Below are 20,127 nucleotides of genomic sequence, written 5' to 3' on the forward strand. Positions count from 1 at the left end.
CCTTGTAAATAAGGTGAAGGAGTTAATGCCACCAGAGCGTCAGAAAATGTGATGTTCTAGTGGCGTTAACTCTTGTAAATATGCCCCCAAGTGTCCTAAACCCTCAGATCCCATCCTCGTCGCCACTTTTAAGAAGTAGGGACACTGTGATAATAAAAGGAGGTTTTATCAAGAAGGATACAACGACCCCTGGTCTGTCTGCCACTTCCTCAGCAACTGCCTACAAGCTACAGCTTCTCAAGAATCCACAATCTGTATTTTAGAAGTGGAAGCCGCAATTGCTATGGACTAGCATCACAGCACCAGGGAAAGACCAGGATATAACTCAAAGGATCAGAGGTCTTGCAAAGGCCATATGAAGAGGGATGTCCAATCTTTCAGTTTGAGATGGGAGATTTTGAAAGTCAAGTATCTATAATACAAAAAGGACCCTGAGACTAATGAATTTCACTCATTTGTCACTTTTTCGCTAATACCAAATGCAATTTAGCTTCACAATTGTTGGACATGAAATGATGCTTGGTGGTGAGTGGACGTTTTGAAAACATTAATAATTGGCTATTGTATAACTGAAGTTTGTATAGATTAACAAATTACATTTCTGTTAGTTTTCCTTGCAGGAATATTGTGATGAATTTTGAAGATAAGGTCGCCAGCTCCGAAAACAGAGAGGACTTGGAGAGAGCCACTTTTCCAGAAGGCCGTGGATCCCCTGTGCCATCTCAGTATTCAGTGGCATCCTCAGTGAGGTATCAGGTACTCATGTGCTGCTCCACCACAGACAGAGCACTCCTGAGGGCCTTGAAGAAGAAACTAACCAGTCAATATTCTCTTGTCTGTCATGGTTTGCAGTTTTTGTACATTGTGTTGTGTGGAACATTTTATTTCTTAAGATTCCGCCATCATACCATACACTTTACTTTACACCAGGGTACACATATGTATATATGCAAGTAGAAGGCTCAATGAGTCAGACAGGGATTATGAAAAATCCCTTTTGGACCAGACAAGTAGTAAAATGGATGCAGTGGTCCATTTCCTTCCTGAACAAGAAAAATCTTCAGAGGCATTTTCTTCTTCCTATGTGCGCTGCAGAATGTAGCACATGAAGAAAGAGGAAGAAACAAGGAGAAATAAAGATTTTTCTTCTCGTTACGCCTCACCTGGGAAGACATAGCATTTTGATGCATTACCAGTTCTACCACTAATGGTAAATCTGGGAATATGCAAAAATACTCTGTGGCAGAGTAATGCAAGGCAGCAATTTATGCTGCCTTACGTTACTCCAGATTTAACAAGCCATGCAAGGTGGCCTTACATGGCTTGAAAAGGTTTGCTCCACCCTTGCACCCCCTTGTGTGGCGCGAGTGTGATGCAAAAACATGATTAATCTGGCCCTGAGTGTCTATTGATGCCTCTTAGTCAACCTTCAGAAATGAGTTCCGCAAAAAGCATGGCCAATTTTAATCGGTTTCCTCTACTGATTTGGTGACTTCATAATGCCTACTTGTTATTCAGAATTGTCTGAGCCAGATATCTGGCCACATTATATGAGGGATGCCAGTGCCTGTGTGCAATTGAAGCCTCACCCACTCAAGGAGCTGTGCAATGAGACTTTTAGGCAAAAATACACTTGTGCTGAGTATTCTGTAAATGGCAGATGCTAACGCACAGCAGTAGCCAAGCACCTATTCCATATATGTTTAGGTCTGGTTTGGTAGTGGCGCTGTTGTCAGACCTTTTCAACCTAAAGCACAAGCTTTCAGGAGTACTACAGAGAGGAGCTTTGGATCCGCCCAGATGTTAGTGAACAGGAGTGCATGTTTTGATTGGGCCGAAGTTATGTGTGTCCACATAAAATGCACTTACTCTTCAAGAGCTGTGTAATCATTTGTTTGTCAAGCTGCGTGAATCAGAGCTCTTTATCATGTCGAGCTATTTTGTCACAACAGAGCTTGACCTTTTTGATCAAACACATGCCGCCTCAATGATATATGTCTCCTAGATAACTATGGTGTTTGTTCTTCTCTGGCAGCACTACAGATGAGAGGAGGGCAGTCAGGAGGAATGTGTTGCTGTATTGCAGTTTAAACCACTTCTCCTTCCCTTTCCATCACCAACCTCAGAGACCCCTTAACGTGGCACTCATTGAGAGAATGTTTTTTTCTTTCTAATCATAGTTGGAGAGACTTTTTAAGCTCGTGGCTCCTAAAAGTTAATTTGTTAATTTATGTAATTTTTATAAATTACTTTACTAATATGTTTCAATTGCTATAAGTTTAATATTTTATGTATTACGTTAAATTAATTTACTTATTTAGTAAACCTTAATGTTAAATTGTCCATCCCTTAATGCTAAAACACCATTACTTCCCCTTAACGCTACCATTCCTTGAATCCTACGAACTCCCTGCTACCCTTCAACACTAACTATTCCTGACCCTTAATAACCCCTTAGTACCCTTTAACGCTACTGTTTTCTTCATTCACAGAGACCTTGTTGTACTATGTTGGTCTCACTTTCAGATAATTCCATTTGAGTTATATCTCATGGGTGATACACCCCTACCCTCCCTCATAAATGGCAGGAGTCAATGTTAGTTGTTGTCAGAGTGTTCCCTCTTTACAGAAGACATAATTACAACATAGGTATGTGGCTCTTTCCAACAGTAAATACAAATTGTAAATTGAGGATGAATAAATTATAGATCACCAGAAACAGGTCTAAACATGTTTTTCACAAGTAACATACCCAAAAGCATGCCACAAAGAAATTTCATAAAAGAGCAGTAACTCTTTTTAAACGGGCCAGGGCTTGATTATAATGAAAACATTGGAAGATTAAAAGAGTAACATTACAATAATGCTATTAAAAGAATTATTTCTATCACTGTGTTAAGGAAATGTAATCCCAACCCATCTGCTATTTCTCGCTGTTGTGCCTGAATTCTACAGCAGTATTCTTCAGTACCAGAGTCTTCCTTTCTTGTTGCATAACTTACAAATGAGGTTTATTCATACTAGAGACATAGAGTGCCTTTACCCAACCCAACATGCTCTTTCACCATCTCATAGGGGTCTTCCTATTCGTAGACATGTAAAACATGGATTCTTTTCTCATTTTCTTTTCTTTAGAGTAGGACAAAGGGAAGAGTAAAACTAAACCATGTCAGAGATGTTCATGGAGACGATGAAGAACAAAGTGTGAAATGCTTTCAAAGTGCCAAGAGTGCAAGAAATAACACCGAATCCATTGCCAGGGCAAAATGGACTAGAGATGAGGGAAGAATGCATCCGCCCTACTACGATCAGCCACTGGGGCCTGCACCAACAAGGTAACGGCATTGAATAGAGAAAGTACCTCTTTTTTGCGTGGTCACTCCTATTTCGCGTGGATTTTTCAACTCTGCACACTGAGGCACTGCAGTCTTGTCTCCAGCGTATATGCTTTGACTGCCTAAATTGGCTAATCCTCAATATATATATTAAGCCTTCTACTAAAGCCATATTAGAGGGTACAGGAAATACACCAATGACATGAAAAGTTAAATGTCACCTGTGGAATGCAGCCCATATTGTTTCATTCACTAAGCTGAGAAGGAAAACATGGCTTCAAGCATACATGTGTAGACTGACTCCTGCAGCTTTTAAACTATAGGTATACTTGCCAAAATAAACCCTTTTGCAAGAGGGAAACCCTACTTTATTATTAAGGGGCAGATTTACAATGAAAGTGACTCAGTGCATTCCACAAGCCATTTGCCTGCGCCGCACTGAGTCACTTTCAAAGCACAGGGATACAACATATTTACAACAACATGTCGCTTCTCTGTGCTTCCCCCTGCGCTGGAGCACAAACTGCAGCCATGCGCCGATGCAGGCACCCTTGCACGATGGTGCAAGGATGCATGCGTCGTGGGGAGAGTGTTTTTGTGCAGGAAGGGGCACCTTCCTGCACAAAAACAATCACTACAGGCAAATTTCCTCTTTCAATGTGTGCTGTAAAATGCAGCACGCATTGAAAGAGGAACAAACGAGGAGAAATGAAAACATTTCTCCTTGTTGCGCCTCCCTATGCCTCCCCTGGGAAGCCATAGCATTCAGACGCATTTCCAAATTTACTATTCCTCGTAAATCTGGCAATGTGTCTGCTTCCATGGGTGTTGCGTGTGAACACCCACAGCAACAGCCATGGATCGCCCCTTCCACGCAAAGTGCTGCGTGTGAAGGGGCCATATTTAGAAGGACAGGAAATGTCACGCAGGGTGGCTTTTCCTGTACTTGTAAATATAGAGCAGTAAAATGGGCCACCAGTACATCACAAAAAGTGACGCACCAGTGGCGTAGGGGGCTTGTAAATCTGCCCCTAAGTATGTAGACTTGCAGCTCCCAAAGCCAGGTGCCTGGAACTTAAAAGTGGAACATGTAAGACTTTAATGTTTGCTTGTTCTTACAGTTACCTGTCTCAAAAAGCTATTTTCATTTTTAAGGCGCTAGCTAGTTCTATGAAGAACAAGCTAAAGTATTGTTAATGTGTTAATCTTGGGGCCGATTCACAGAGCTAATCTGAGATAAAATCCTAAATTTACTACTTTTGGTATTCACAGAAGGCATTTATTTTTAGTAAAGTTAGGACTCCTAACTTTACTACTACTAAACTGAGATAAAATCCTAAACTTACTACTTTTGGTATTCACAGAAGGCATTCAGTTGTAGTAAAGTTAGGAATCCTAACTTTACTACTACTAAATGCCTTTTGTGAATACCGAAAGTCGTAAATTTAGGATTTTATCTCAGATTAGTTCTGTGAATCGGCCCCCTTGTGTTTTTGGTTTGGAATACGCTAAATAGATGGTTTGACCACTGCTTTTTAATATTGATAAAAAAATCTGATTCAATGGTGAAGTTGATATTTTGATAGATACATATATACATATATAACGTAACTTTTAAAAAGTTCTACTTTTCCTTCCTGAAGCCTACGTTGGCCTCCCCGCAGCTCGCCTGCCAGTGCTGCTTTGATGAGGTGTGAACTACTTCTCTCAGAGTGGAGACAATGGCTTGCGTCTGGCTGGATGGTTCAGAGAGGTTATGGGAGGGTGGGGAAGGAATGTAAGCCAGCTTAATGCAAGCAGGACAATTTAGGAGTGTACAGGATCGTCACAAATATTTTTAGTTTAGTGATAAGGGAAGCCTGCAGACAAGTGGCCTTTGATCCCAAAATACACTTTAACTCCTGAATTTAGCCTCAGTGGAGGAAGGAGCTGGCTCCAGAGCCAATTTGGAGTGGTTGAGTGGGAGGGGACTGTAAATTACCGTAAACACACCCCCAGGTGCGCCACATGGTCCCTACAGGGGCACAACGATTTTGCCCTGATGGATTTGACTGAGAATGGGGCGGGATTGTTTGCAGTAAGGCAACCAAAATGTGCAGTAAAAGTCAGAAGGATTACCCTTGAGAACTTTTTTCCCATTGGTCAAGGAGTGTCCCATATCCACTGGTTAGTAAGTGAAAGAAAATAAGCATCTCACACACAGTTCATCAGGGCAATTTCTGGATCTGTAGCGGAACAGAAGAGAACTGGACCCGCTGTCTGTCACCTGTGTGGAGACCTGAAGGGCACGGCCTGCTCCTACTTGCACCCAGAACTAACATGTGGGCTCCATGGGGCAGTTTGCTGATCTCCCGTGTAGCTACAGGGACCTAAAAAGCTGCAGGAGTCTTTTTCCTGGACTTTCAAGTGCTTTGCCTCATAGCAAAGGTGTCTGATTTCAGAGGAACTTTGACAGATACAGCTTCAGGCTTGCTCTGTTAGAAGATTTTGGGCTCTAAAAAAGAAAAGTCCCATGTGGAAATCTCTTGACCGGGTGAAGTTTCATACCCTATCCACCTTTTCGGGACCTTGGCAGTTGCAAAATCAAATTTTTCCTGCTCCGAGCTTTTCCTGCCAACACCAATAGCTCCAGTGGAACCTCATCCATTGGCTATCCGGCTTCTATAGGGGTTTGTCAGATGCATCTTTCAACCTTGTCCTGCTGAAGAATTTAGATTTCCATAAAAAAAGACTAAGTCAGAAGATAAAAAAAGTTGTGCATCCAACCACTGCTCCATCGTGGTCGGCCTGCAATTGCGCCTTGGTCCCAGTCATCTACTGCAAACAGTAATTTCTGTTTGGTGCTTTAGTTTTTCTTGGTGCTTTTTCCCTTAAAACTTACAAAATTCATATCTCTGCCACCTCCCACCCCTTGCTGGATGTTACTTGTTTTGGAGTAAATCTTATTATATTTTTCTTAATTTTTAGAAATGTGCTTATGATAGTTTGGTTGAGGTGTTTTTTGACTTTTTAACCGTTTTAGTGTGGTTAAATACTTCACACATTTCCCTAAGCTAAACCTATTTGCTCTGTGCCATAGCTACCACGTATTGAGCCCAGGTTTAAATTATTGTATCTGTTTGTTTGCCTTACAGGATTTTAGGACTTATTGTTTAGGTATGACTCACATCCTCCCCACCTAATAACACATTCTCTTTCAATACTGAAATCAGCTAACCATCATTCTTGAAGTTCCAGATGACCAGTTACAAAATATTTCCAATTAACATACATTCAAAAAGGGCACATGGTTATTTACACCTCTCCGAAAATGCTATGGAGAAAATGCTACTTGGAACTAGGCTTATTTTTCAGTGTTGGGTTGGTGTCTAATTATGTCTCTTGGTTCAGTTGTCCATCTTGTTTAACCCTTAGGCTAGTCTTTGTTTTTGCACTAGACACAAAATAGAATGTCCAGCTGAAAGGTTCAAGTGGGGTTTTAGGCAATGTTTAACCTTCACTAATCTTACTGATTATTGCAAACGAACAACCAACAATAATATTTTTCTCAACAGCAACTTAATTGTTCATTGCACAGGAACATGACACTTCAGTATACATACTTGCATCCTATAAAATAACCAATTCAGGAGGTGTATTCTTAGAAAAAGAGGACTTAAAGCTGCATTATTACTCTGACAGGAATGTTCCTTGGATCTTCAGAGTAAAAGTCAGAGTTCCACAACAGCTGCTGAATTTCTCTATGCCAGCATATTTTAATAAAAGGCTTTGGCTGTGCTAGCACAGTCGTATTTCACTTGGAATCAGGCACATATTTTCATTTCAAAAAGCACCTTGTGGGCGATGTTTCTACAAATATTACTTCCCTGTTTATATAGATAAGTGATTTAAAGCAATTTTGTTTATCTTTTATTTATCACTTGCCTAGGAATTTGCAGTGATGCATGCGTTCAGACTCAACTGTTGTTGTAAATTTAGCGCCGGGGTGTAGCTTAGTTGGTGAGGTTCAGAGGGTGTGAACCTCAAATTTCCCAACGAAAGAAGGGGTTGGCGACAGGATCGAGTAGTGAGATGACCAAAGGTTACAGCTCATATGTGAGACCCCAAATTTGTTGGGCAAATTATTTTATTTAATCTCACACGTTTTAACCAATAAGGTCTTTAGAAAATTTGCTGCCAAATGAATTGTTAAGTCCCAAATTTGTTTCAGATTTTGCTGGTGAGCTAGCCCCAAACTTTCTGAAAAGGGTCAGACTGCCTTGCTGTGTTGCTCCTGGTCAATGGAATAAGGACTGAAATTAATAACATTTTCCAGGGCTGTTCTCAGCTCACAGTCTAGCGCTACAATACTAAGTTTAAAAATATGGGGTGTTGTGTTCTTTTTACCTGCGGTCTCATTTCACACACCACCTCCCCCAAAAAAACAGGAATGAAAGCCATTGCTATTTACATTGCCTTCCTCCATCCCACAACATATTCACATTGTGGGCCCAATTCACAAAGCCAGTTTTATGACCGAAAACGCAGGCCTGTCAAGGATCCATCAAACGATTGTGTGTCACTTTGTATAACTATGCAGTAGCATAATGAAAGAAGTTGGATGTGGAAGGCACAACCAAGGTCTGGCTTGAGAGTTTGTGAATACCCACCAACTGTGCATGTTTGGGGTATTCTCAAACTCCTATCTGACCCTTTTACACAATGGAAATAGTCAGAGATTTGCTCCAGCAAGTCAGGAAGTAAATCCCTTTTCAGAGTGGCAAGAGAAACGGAACACCCCAAAATGTTGTAGTTTGCAAGGGAATTGGTTTTTCTTTGCAGGAAAAAAAAATTCATATGCAGAAAATTTACTGTTTGTGCAATCTCCATTTTGGAACTAGTGCAATCCAAAATGTCACACAGGGGTGGGCAGAGCTCACGGGGTTTCACTCTGTGTATTTCCGCGTAGTTGCTGAAAAACTCCATGGAATTCCACAGAGTTCCGCTAGCAAGCGGAATGAGATTCTTCATTATATAATCACACGAGGTGTGCAATTTGACAAAAACAGAAAATAATGCAGTTTAGCAAAATAGCCACCAGGTGGCAGTAAAACTGCACAAATTATACAAGATTGACTTTGTTCCCATAGTACATTATTAATTATTAACCGATTAAGTTATTAATTATTTATTTGCCATCCCGGCCTCCCTCATGTAATGAGTTAGTGGTGCAGTGTTGGGCCCGGCATGGCCCGGATATGTCGCACCCACGCGCTCGGACCAGGCGTGGTCCGGGCGTGCTTAATAAAAGGAGGCGTGGCCGCACGAGGTCACTCATCACCCAACTAAGACACTGAGTGGTCTGATGTTTTCTTAGTGCATGCCTCTGTGTATTTAGGCCTTAGGTGTCCCGCAGCGTGGTACGCAAAGCAACACTTGCGACGAGTGCGGAGCCGGATCCACGCTCCCGCTCGACCACCGCAGGGCCGGAGGTACACCCTGACATTGCGCACAACATCTACACATTGGGGGAGGGCAGGAGCGCCGTCCGCATCCCCCAGCCTACGCCGATCCTGACGCTCGTGGGGGAGGTGCCGCACGAGCAACGGCGCAATAACCAAGGCGTCTGAAGGCGGTAAGAGCACAGCCCCCCTGCAGAGGACAAAGACCTGCATTAGTCTGCACGGAGCACGTTACCCCGCCACGTGTGACATCCAGAGGCCAGCACACACGCCCCCGTGGGGCACCAGCAAAGGACATTGTGCTCCCCAGGAAAAGGCCCGAGGCAGGTCATCAGTGTCTTGGACCCTCCCAGAAGAAATGCAGAAGATCCCCCACAGCAAAGCATAACCAGGGGCGCAGCCACACTGGAGGGACTTTGCTCCACACAGAGCCTGGGTCACTCACCCCAGTAAGGCTGGGAAGGAATAGCGTGCCCACAACACAGCCCTGTTCCTCAGTTGCAAGGAAGGGAGCACGTAAAAGACAGTGCGCATAAACCATCCACTGCCATGCAGAAACTGCATCCCAGAAAGACAAAATGGGAGACCCGGACCCTGACAATTATCAGCCACCTGCCCGCGTGATCACGCAACATGCCCCCACAGGGGTGTTACCTCCATTAATTGAATCAGGAGACCCTACTACCGCGTCCCCGCAATGGAAGACATGGTTGGGGCGGTTAGAAAAGTACTTTGTAGCAATGAGAGAGACGGATGAGGCTCGCAGGAGAAGAGGTATACCTCCTGTTCAAACATCTCCCGAATACAGGCGCACCCACTGACTATGAAGCCGCCGCGACGGCGCTCAAGCACATTTCGACCTGCAGTTAAGAGGTTCAAACTACTCCAGACCCGCAAAGGAAAGGAGAATCAATTGATGCGTTTTACACATGACTGCGAGAACTGGCGAGCACCTACATCACAGATGACCGGGCTACAGAAGAGATTCGTGCTCAGATAATACAGGGTGTCCGCAGCAAGATACTACATGGGTTGATCTTGAGGCAGCTGAACATACCACTGAATGACATACTGGTCCTGACCAGGACACATGACCTCTCGGCAGCCTGAGCTGATGAAATGGACCTGGCCCTGACGCAACCAACAGAGAAGAACATGACCGTCAAGACGGAGAAATTTGACGCTGTGAGGACGCGAGACAGAGGGAGCAAGCAGTGGGGCCATCCACTTCGAACCCTAAAGGGCCAGTGCGGGTACTGCGGAAGCAAAGAGCACCCTGTCCACGCATGCCCCGCCCAGGGTCAGACATGCTCCCACTGTGGGGTCCCAAACCATTTTGCTTCGGTATGCCGGAAAAGAAACCAACGTAAAGACAGCAGAGGGGGAAGACCAATGCAGAGGATGCTGCGCCAACTGTCGAGCGCCTCCCTGGTACCGTCGAGCAGTGCAAAGCGGACTGAACAAGCCACCTACCAAGTAGAAGACGCATCAACAGATGACGAGGAAGTCAAGACATACCTGGTCTCCTTCACACAAAAACTAAAAAAACGAAGATGACCACAGCCCACGTGCGCCATGTGGATAGCTGGATCAGAGGTAAAAGCGATCATTGACACCGGTGCCTCCGTGATCATCATGGGGATCCAGCAATATAAATGATTGCGACCCAGGCCTGAACTGACACCATCCACAACGAAGATCTTTGAGTATGAGAGCAACTCACTCCTACTGCTGTGAGGAAAAATGACCGTGCCAATCCGGTCGGAAGACAACGAAATTGTCACAATGGTCCATGTCATTGACCAAGAGGCCCACACGCTGCTCAGCAGCCACGCCATCGAGGATCTAGGTTTGGTGACGTTCGGGAGAAGCGTGCGTGCGAACCAGACAGAAGAGCTACTGAACCACTTCGCAGACCTGTGTAAAGGCCTAGGATGTATGAAGAAGGCCCCAGTAAAACTCCACATCGATCAAGCAGTTGCCCCGACGGCCCTACGCCACAGATGGATCCCCTTCCAACTTCATCCGCTTGCAGAACAAGAGCTGCAAAAACTAGAATACCAAGGGGTCATCGAGAAAGTGTCTGGACCATCCCCCTGGGTGTCACCCATGGTTATAGCAGAGAAGCCAAGGCAGCCGGGGAAAATCAGGTTGTGGATCGACATGCGCCTCCCTAACAAGGCAATCCAGGGAGAATGCCACATCACGCCAACAATGGATGACATTGTAGCCGACGTGAACGGGTCCCGTGGTTTTCAAAATTGGACCTAACCGCTGTATACCACCAGCTGGTCCTAGCCAAAGAGAGCAGATATATCACTATGTTCAGCACCCACTTGGGGCTGTGAAGATACAAGCACCTCAATTTTGGAATACCCTCAGCAGCTGAAGTGTTCCAGAGACAGTAGGAGAGTTCCTGACGGGTCTACCGGGGGTGACGACATCCTCATCCACTCCGCCACCGCGAATGAGCACTATCGATAGCTACGGGCCACGCTGAAGCGGCTCCAAGAGAGTGGTGTCTCTCTCGACCCCAGCCCCACCAGAGTGCCCAGAAGAGACGCAGAAGCGCTGGAGCCCATACGCTAGCTAACCCTAGCTGATATCACAGCAGCAATTGAGCGGGACCCGGTCATCATCAGGGTGCGCAGTACTGTCCATGGGGGCAACTAGAATCGTTTCCTGCAGACGGTCAATGACTGGTCAGGGCCCAAAAGGGAGTACCTCATGAAAATGTGTAGGATCCGAAACGGGCTGAGCGTGACCCAGGACGGAATCCTACTGCAGGGGTCTTGCATAGTCATCCCGGCAATTCTACAACATCACGCAACCCAATTGGCCCACGGGGGACACCAAGAGATTGAAAAGATGAAGGCCAGGATGCGGGGAAAAATCTGGTGTCCAGGGCTAGAAAGCTGGGCGGAGGAGATCGTGAGGAGATGCCCGGCGTGCCAGCTGACCAGTGCACCAGAACAACCCACGCCTATTCTGACAGAGGAACATGGGAAGGCCCCGTGGGAGAAAGTGAGCATTGACTTCAGGAGTTTCCCCAATGGCCGAATTACCCTGGTCATGGTGGACAGCATTCTCAAAATACACAGTGGTGGAGGTCGTCCGCTCTACCGCATTCTCCTGGATTGGCCCGGTACTTGAAAAGACCCTCGCAATGTTCGGATGTCTGTACGAGATCAAATGCGACAATAGGCCCCCGTTCCAATGAGGAAAATTCTGCGAATTCATGCAACACCAAGGAGTACAACATCGCTGTGTCACACCCAATGGCCACAAGCCAACAGAGAAATCGAAAGGTTCATGAGGACCCTTAACAAGGTACTACACATTGCCGTGGCTGAAAATGCCGACCCGGAGCTCCACCTGCAATTATTCCTTTGGGAGTACAGAAGCATACCACACAGCACCACATGTCAAGCGCCATGGGCGCTGATGTTTAATGGCCCATGCCGTGACACCATCCCTACCTGCCCAGGGTTGACCCTGCCGCCCTATAATGAGGACGGCGCTCTAGGAAGGAGAGAAAAGCAGAATCTAACAGCCAGTCAAAAGAGGAGAGCCAAGCCCGTGATCTGCTACCCGAAGATCGAGAAATAATTTGAGATCGAAGGCCAGGAAGAAAGTTATGGAACCCGTACAAGCTGGGATACTGGACCGTAACCAGCGTAAAAGGGACCATGATCACTGTGGAAAAGGGAGGAGAGGAAGTAACCAGAAATATCTCATGGTTCAAGAGAGTAGAAGGAACCCACAGGTGTGGAGAAGGCGGCTCCGCCGTGGGAGGAGCAAGAGACAAATGTGTTGAAATGGACAGCTTGGGCACTCCGCCATGTAGTCACTCAGGAGGGCTGAGGGAAGCCAATCAGGAAACCAGCGTGGCCCCCCTGAACCCAGTGGACCAACCTGAAGCACCCGTGACATCGGAAACTCGGCCCCAGAATCGGGATCATCATCTCAGGTACGGACTGAGTGGAAATCTCGCTCCGAGTTCTTATCTTAAAGACTTTGCATGCCAAGTGGTGAGTCATGAGCCAGCCCACGTAGAAAAGAAAAAGAGACTGAGTTAAGATGGGATGTAATGAGTTAGAGGTGCAGTATTGGGCCCGGCGTGGGGTGGATATGTCACACCCACGCGCTCGGACCAGGCGTGGTCCGAGCATACTTAATAAACGTGGCTTGGCCGCAAGAGTTCACTCGTCACCCAACTAAGACATTGAGTGGTCTGATGTTTACTTAGTGCATGCTTCTGTGTATTTAGGACTTAGGCGTCCCGCAGCGCGGTATGCAACACATCAGACAAAAAAAAAGTCACTGTAATTGTTAGAAGCTGTACTGCGTGTCTAATTGATTTTGTGAGGCCACCAACAATGACTGAGCCCTACACAACAAATAGGTGTAACACCAGAACAACACAAGTTATATGTTTTAACATTACTTACAGGCCTTCGAGCGGGAGGGACCTGGACTCTGCTGCTTTTCCTTTCTTAAGTCTTTCCTTCATCTGCACGAGCCCGCACAGCTCTTCTTCTGTGGCATGGGCTTGGCCTGAAACTGAAAGTCCAGGTAGAACACACGGCTGCCACCAACCGCAACCAGTAATTTCATTCACTTGATTTTGCCCCGGATCTTGTCTGGTGGGTGTTCAGGAGGAAAACGAATGCCAGAGAATGCCGTTTTGGGTTTTGCGAGTCAGGTACAGTACCCCAATTAAACAGGGTCCAATGGTTTCCTCGGACTCGTCCCCTGTCTGATGTGAAAATTGGAACTTCCGTACTCGCTTAGCCAGTTGCCACAGAGCCCCTCTGAGATTATACGCACAGGTCACGGGCCACGGCATCCCTAGCAGTGCTGCTTGTGTGTATGCCAGGAAAGCCACCATTCAAGGGTTGCAAGTACTGGGCTGGGCTATGACCTCTGACTTCAACTACTGTGCCTCACACAATCTATATTCCAGGGATGGGGCGGGAGCAGAGGTGCGTACATAGAGAAAGGGTAATGCAGATAACGTGCTAGACAACTGTGTACAGGTCGGATGCCTTACTGTAGTGGTTAGTCCTGCAGCAGTAACACAGCCATTTCATTTTTGGTCTGCATCTACGGTGTGTACGGTAAACTCCGCCAAGTGGCGGAGGGTGGAGTTTTTGCTGAACTCCGCAATCTGACCAGAGCGCGGAGTATCAAAACTCCGCCCACTCCACCAGTGGAGCGGAGTTTACCGCACACCACTACACACAACCATAATTTCACGTGGCATGTCCAGTGTTCCTGAAAACCTGAGACTGAAGCATCTGTCCAAGCCTATTACAGTCAATGTTTGTGAATTCCAAAAAGTAGTAAATCTGCACCTGTTCATAAGAGTGCTTCTGGGTTTGCAGATTAACTAGTTTCTTTGTAAATCAGTCAATATATCATTAAGTTCCTGATTAAAAAAATGAACAAGTTAATACTGTCTCTAAAACCCAACACAGACATAGCAGGCCCGACTCAGGGCCCCCAGATCCAACTGCCGAGTCAGGAATGTATTTATTTGTGGAGTGTCACACCCTTAAAACCTGCCTGAAGCTAAACCCCTGTTTAGCGTTTTCCTTTTCCATGGTGCTTGGGACAGAGAAAAGCAGATTATCTACTGACTTGGTATTACTCGTTCGCATCTCTGGTACGCTATACCAGATACAAAAACAAGCTTGTGTTTGTAATTTTTGAAGAATCACATCTCTTACAGAAATGCCGTATTTAGATCCTTAATGCAGTACATTCATATCTGCCATACAAATCATGGAAACGCAACCCATGGAACAAATGTGGGTGAATGGGGTAGCTGGGATGTTGACAAACATCTTACCTGAAAACTGAAAGTTCTTGGTAGTCCATAGCTGGTGAGGCATATTACATAGTAGAGAGGAAGGTGTTCAGAGTCGGAATGACTCACAATTAAATTGGTGTTGCTTAGGTGCAGTTATAAGCACCAATAGAGATGGGGATAGTCTTAGGTCCACTTCTGGCATGTTCCAGCACATAGACAAGAGGAGGGGAACCTGGCAGTCATCTGACCACTATGGGTTCCTAGGAAAGATTAAGACTACAGCGGAGGATGTGGGTGGTGGTGCATTGATAGATGGTCTCAACTAGGTGCATGAAATGTTCTGTGGGTAGCTTTATATCAGGGTGAAGAACCTGTAACCAGCAAGGATGGTCAGTATCTATGAGACAAGACAAAGGATGCTTTCAAGGATGAAGAAACATTAGTGTTGGATGGTTGAATGTCACCGTATCAACTACTGTAATATTTTTGTGCAAGCGCTATGTATATTCCTGTTACCATTACATCATCTGCATTTATGTTGAATTACATTATATATTTTTGGGTATATAATTGCAATATAGGTATAGACAAACTAATGGTAAATATGAAGCACATACTAAAATATAAATGCACATCTAGCCCTAACTGACCCTAATCCGACTAATACTTCCTTTAATACTTAGGAGACAAAATAAGTTTAAATAATATTATTACTGGCCAGTGCTTTTGCTCTTGTGTTGGAATGTTGATGTGATGGTCTATGTGCCACAAGACTCCGTCTATACTTCACTGAGGAAGCGTATGCAAGCCGAAAGACGTCTGGGGTTGCTTGTACTCCCAACAAGAGTGGACCTGGCCTAGTAGTTCCTATTGGAGCAGGACCGAAGCTGATTTACATATGGCTGGCCTCTGTCTAGCGTGGCAGAGTGGGCATAAAACAATGGATTGGAATGCGACCCAGTGATTGCCAGAGGTTGAGATTAATTCAAGTGTTTCTTCCATCACCTTGTTTGTTGCATATTATTGTAGCACAAGGTTTTCCATGCGCTATTGTGGAGGTGTCCCAAAAGGACAGTCAAGTGGCATAGAGTTTGCAGCTGTTCAGAACATGGTAGTAAGTGCAGGTGATAAAGGAGAGCAGCACCATGTGGCTGTTATTATGCACCGAGAGGTTCCTGTTGGAGGTCGTGGCACTATGGAGCAAAAGGGGTTTGGAGTTTGGGGCATGTGAGGAGCAGTGAATGGAGGTGAAACACATTACTTCAATGTTTGCTTTAGCTCAACATTATCCAGGTCAGGGCCACCTGCAGTTGAATAGAAGTAAGCCAGTTCATGACCTGCAAGAAAATATGGATCTGGCGAATAAGAAGGGGATTGGTGAAGGGGTTGTCTTTGCACATTTAGACCACATAGGTATTATCATGGTTTACTCTCTCTTGTTTTCTTGCAGAGAAGGAACAGAAAAGCTGATGATTACAGGCTTCAACATTTGCAAAGCTTCTACAGACCCCTTTTCACTCAGCCATATTAGACTTTCTAAGAAGGAACAGGAGAAACCCTGCAAGCGGCTGCTGCAGCCGACCCCCAGCAGGTATGTTTTGTCATTGTTTTGATGGAGAGTTTTCAGAAATATATAAACTGTGATTTCTTTTAACCATAGCTTGAATGTTGTAAAGTGTGGTGCTTCCTATGGTGCCATCGATTGCTACAAAAAGTAGAAGGTGAGGGGACTGAACCATCAAAAGATGCCTGCACTGCAGTTTAGCCAAAGTTCAGTCACCTCAGGAGTAACCTACAGTTGGTATCTTCATCGCAGACATGTGCCTTATGTAATATCATAGCTATCACGCAGGTGAAAGCACATTCTATCAAGAGAGTAAACGGGGGTTAATTCATATATGTGTAATGAAACATGTTAATAAGCATATTTATTACTTGTGTGGTGTCTTCTCATACGTGTTTGCTAGGGAGCATAGCACAGACTGTCTATTGTTATAATTGTTGATGAAGCCATGATGAGAAAATGAACATATTGTGGAAAACAGATTTGCATGGTTTTAAATTTGTTTTCATCGGTGTACTGTGGACCACTGCCGGCTCCTGCCGAGGTCTCCCGACAGGATTCACAAAAGGGAACCCGTTCCTTTGAAGAGCCAGTAACTGATCACTGGTTTGCAACCTGCAATTAGGAGGAGATGCCCCTCTTAAACCTCTCCTTCACTGCAACTCAGAGTTTGACTCAAAGCCAATTTTGTGACTCTGTAAGGCTTTTCCAACTTGGAAAATGGATTTACGAAATAGAAAAAAGCCATTTTGCGGTGGCAAACACTACGATTTTGTGATTTGCAAGTTTTGCGATCCCAAAATAGCTTTGGACCTGAAACCCTTATTTATTTTATTTTGAGCCATTTAAATTAACCTGGCTCCACTCTAACGTCGTTCAGAGCTAAACTATAAAGTTATTTGTTCAAAGAAAATGTGATTTTATTTTTAAATTAGTTGTGCTGTTCTCCTGCCCCTGTGTCCGTAGGAGGCGTCAGACTCACATGATATCAATAAACAGAGCATTATTGTCCAGCTGTATATGTAAACTGGTCTACCCCTCCCCAACCAGCTGTAACCAGTGGCAGCTTCTGACTTTGAAAGTGGTGGGCAATAAGGTGAATACTGGAAGTCTCATGGCTAGTTACTGTGATAAAATGTGAGATTCAGCACACTGCTAGACTCTGAGTCCTGAGGTTAAATCCTCCTGCCTCGTGGAGTCGCGCTGCTGGAACGTTCCTGTGTGTGCTGGCAGGGGAAAAACAAACCCGAGATCAACAGCCAATCCAAGCACTGCTCTTATGCTGCTTATAATACTAAACAGGCTAACAGCAGTGCTTGGATTGGCTGAGGTATGCAGACACACAGGGGTGGCTCCTCCATATGGGTGGAGGGATTCACCCCACTGCTTTCTCGCAGTGCGAGAAGCAGAAACATAAAATGGTATTTATACCATTTTATGTTTCTGCTTCTCGCACTGCGAGAAAGCAGAAGAAGGGTTTGGTTGGGGGCGGGCGGGTGGGCGGGTTGGGTAGGAGTGGCTAGCCCAATGTTGCGGCGCTGACTGTTTGGTTGGCTCCAGGGCCGACCAAACCAGTCATGCACACTCTCCCGGTTTCTCCTTAAAGGCTACATGTGTGACACGACTGTGGACCCGACCGCCGAAGGTAAGTTTTTATGTAAAATGACCCTGCGTGCCACCCCCTCCGTGAGTCATGCCAGCCACGATTGCAGACACGATGCTCCATTGAAGGCTGACGGGGCTGTGTGTTTGCCTACGCAACTCCATGCTAGCCTTTAATGAGGAAGCCTGAACTGCGCATATCAGACTGGCCACAACAAAAATACCTGCCAATCGGACATGCGCAGCTCCGTTAAAAGCCCCAGCTGCTCCTCCCACCCACCTACGGCTTTCATCAGACCACAATCCCCGCCCCATAAGGAAGAAAGAATGGTCGGGATTTTTCTTTGCAAGCTGAAAGTAAAGTTACAGGTCATGAGTCAGCGCAATGCATTTGTGCACCAAAATAAACAATGTGGAGTCCACCTCTCTGCATCCCTTGATAGATCCCAGTGTCCATTGTATTGGTTAAACTCTAGCGCCCAGTGCTAATACGAGACGTCGTGAAGTGAGAGAGAAAATGATCGAGTTTTTGCGCTCTCTTGTATTCTCACTCTGAAGAATGCGTGTTCTTTTAGCATTACTGCCCTATGCAGATGGCACCCACAGCTGCTAATTCCCTTCCCTGCAATTGTTGGTCATAGCCAAACATCAGTGCATCTAGCAATAATTTTAATTCAGGTAAACAATTTTTGCTTTATATCACAAACGTGCACAGAACCAGAATGCCGCATTTTGATTGGATTCTATTCGATCTTTATCTACCAGGGAAACTGAGAGCAGTGGTGGAGCAAGGTTGCCTTGGCCCTGGTCCAAGTTATGAAAGCTGTCCCCTCATATCTTGTGTTGGTAGTAAAAACATCCATCGTTGGTTGTGCTCACAGCCCTGTGCCCTGGTGCCACTGCACCTGCTGCACTGCTGAGGGCCCCTGACTCATCATAGACACAATTCACATATGCGGATACCTCAGTTTACATAACAGTCAGTCATCTGCGATGATGAACACACTTTGCCCAGTGTGAGGATATGTAAATAATAATCGTCATTGATGTACGTTAGAGTAGACTACAGTTATAGTAAAAAATAGAACATTCTTCTTCCATGTATTGAAGCACTTATGACATGCATTTCGTTTTCCTGTGAGCTTGTATGTACATGGATATAGAAAAATAATCTTTGCAGCATGACAAACCAAGCTTGTGTATAGACAGATTAAACATCAACTTAGATAAACATGATAATACATTCAACCTACTAATAGTTCTCTAACTCGAGCAAAAAGACATTGTTTCATTCACTCCAAAAGATATACTTCTTATGATAGTTGTAGAATGTGAGACACACTGCATTCTATCTGCATTAGTCATGTTTTGAAGTGCAATCAGATTGTCTCTAGCCAAGGAAAACAGGAAATCACATACACATGTCTGGGATGGAATGACTGCTTGTTGGGTGGGGGGATTGTGAGCATGAGCACTCGTGATGCACCGGATCTCATCTCGGAGAGCTGCTTTTTGTCCAGGGTTACATTAGTACGTAAAGAAAGAATATGGCCAACACAAGCAATACAGTAAAAAGTTCATGTTATGCTAACACATTGTTGTCATGGGTGCAGCAGAAAGCAGCAGAAAGCCACGCTGGTTCTGCCAGTGCCTTTTGTTCCTATTATACAGTGTACAAGCACTAGCAAAAAATGCTGGTGCGGTACAGCATGAACAAAAGGAAAAAATGTGCATCGAAACAGTCGCTGTCAGCCGACTCTTTTTGTGGGTGTTTGCATGTGTCATGATGCATCTCCGTGAAGTGGGCGCCATTTTTTATTATTTGCTGATCCGAGATGGACCAGCAAATTTGAAAAAAGCAGAAACTTAATTAGTGCAAAAGTGCTTTTATTTATAAAAAACAGAAGAGCCAGCATCAATTTGCTGGCTGACCCTCCCAAAAAAAGCTACAATAAAAAAAAAATATAAAGGAGCATGGGTTGGAGGCTGAGGGGGGCAATACAGGAGTAGGTCAGGATAGCAGGTGGGCAGCAAAAAGTGGAAAGAAGCACAAGAAGATGGAGCAACAAGGGTGGCAAGAGGAGACGCACACGAGGGAGAGAACAAAACAGGGGCAATTGGAGAAGCGCACAGGTGAGAGCAACATGGAGCATGGGGTGGAGAGAAGCACACAGGTGCGAGAAACCAATACGGAGCAAGGGGAGAGAGAAGCACATGGATGAGAGAGAGCAGCATGGTTGTGGTGGCGCAGAGAAGCACATGAAGGAGACAGATGGAAAACACATACCCTGCAATGAAGTGCTTAAGTAAAAAGGAAAAACTAGATCCCTAAAACTTCAGCAGTGGAACGATACAACTAAAAAGGCAATG

The 20,127-nt window shown here is 45.1% G+C and overlaps 1 protein-coding gene across 1 annotated transcript in view; it reads left to right on the forward strand.

Annotated features, from left to right (window-relative positions):
• LOC146855618 (uncharacterized) overlaps window positions 1-20,127 on the forward strand; it is a 79,404-nt gene that overhangs the window by 58,242 nt on the left and 1,035 nt on the right. The window contains exons 3-5 of the mRNA XM_085650628.1: window positions 621-756; window positions 3,136-3,335; window positions 16,042-16,182. Coding sequence (XP_085506754.1) covers window positions 621-756; window positions 3,136-3,335; window positions 16,042-16,182 — 477 coding nt within the window. The remainder of the gene's footprint in view (window positions 1-620; window positions 757-3,135; window positions 3,336-16,041; window positions 16,183-20,127) is intronic.

This window comes from Triturus cristatus, chromosome 4_1, assembly GCF_964204655.1.
Source record: "Triturus cristatus chromosome 4_1, aTriCri1.1, whole genome shotgun sequence".
Classification (NCBI taxonomy): Eukaryota; Metazoa; Chordata; class Amphibia; order Caudata; family Salamandridae; genus Triturus; species Triturus cristatus.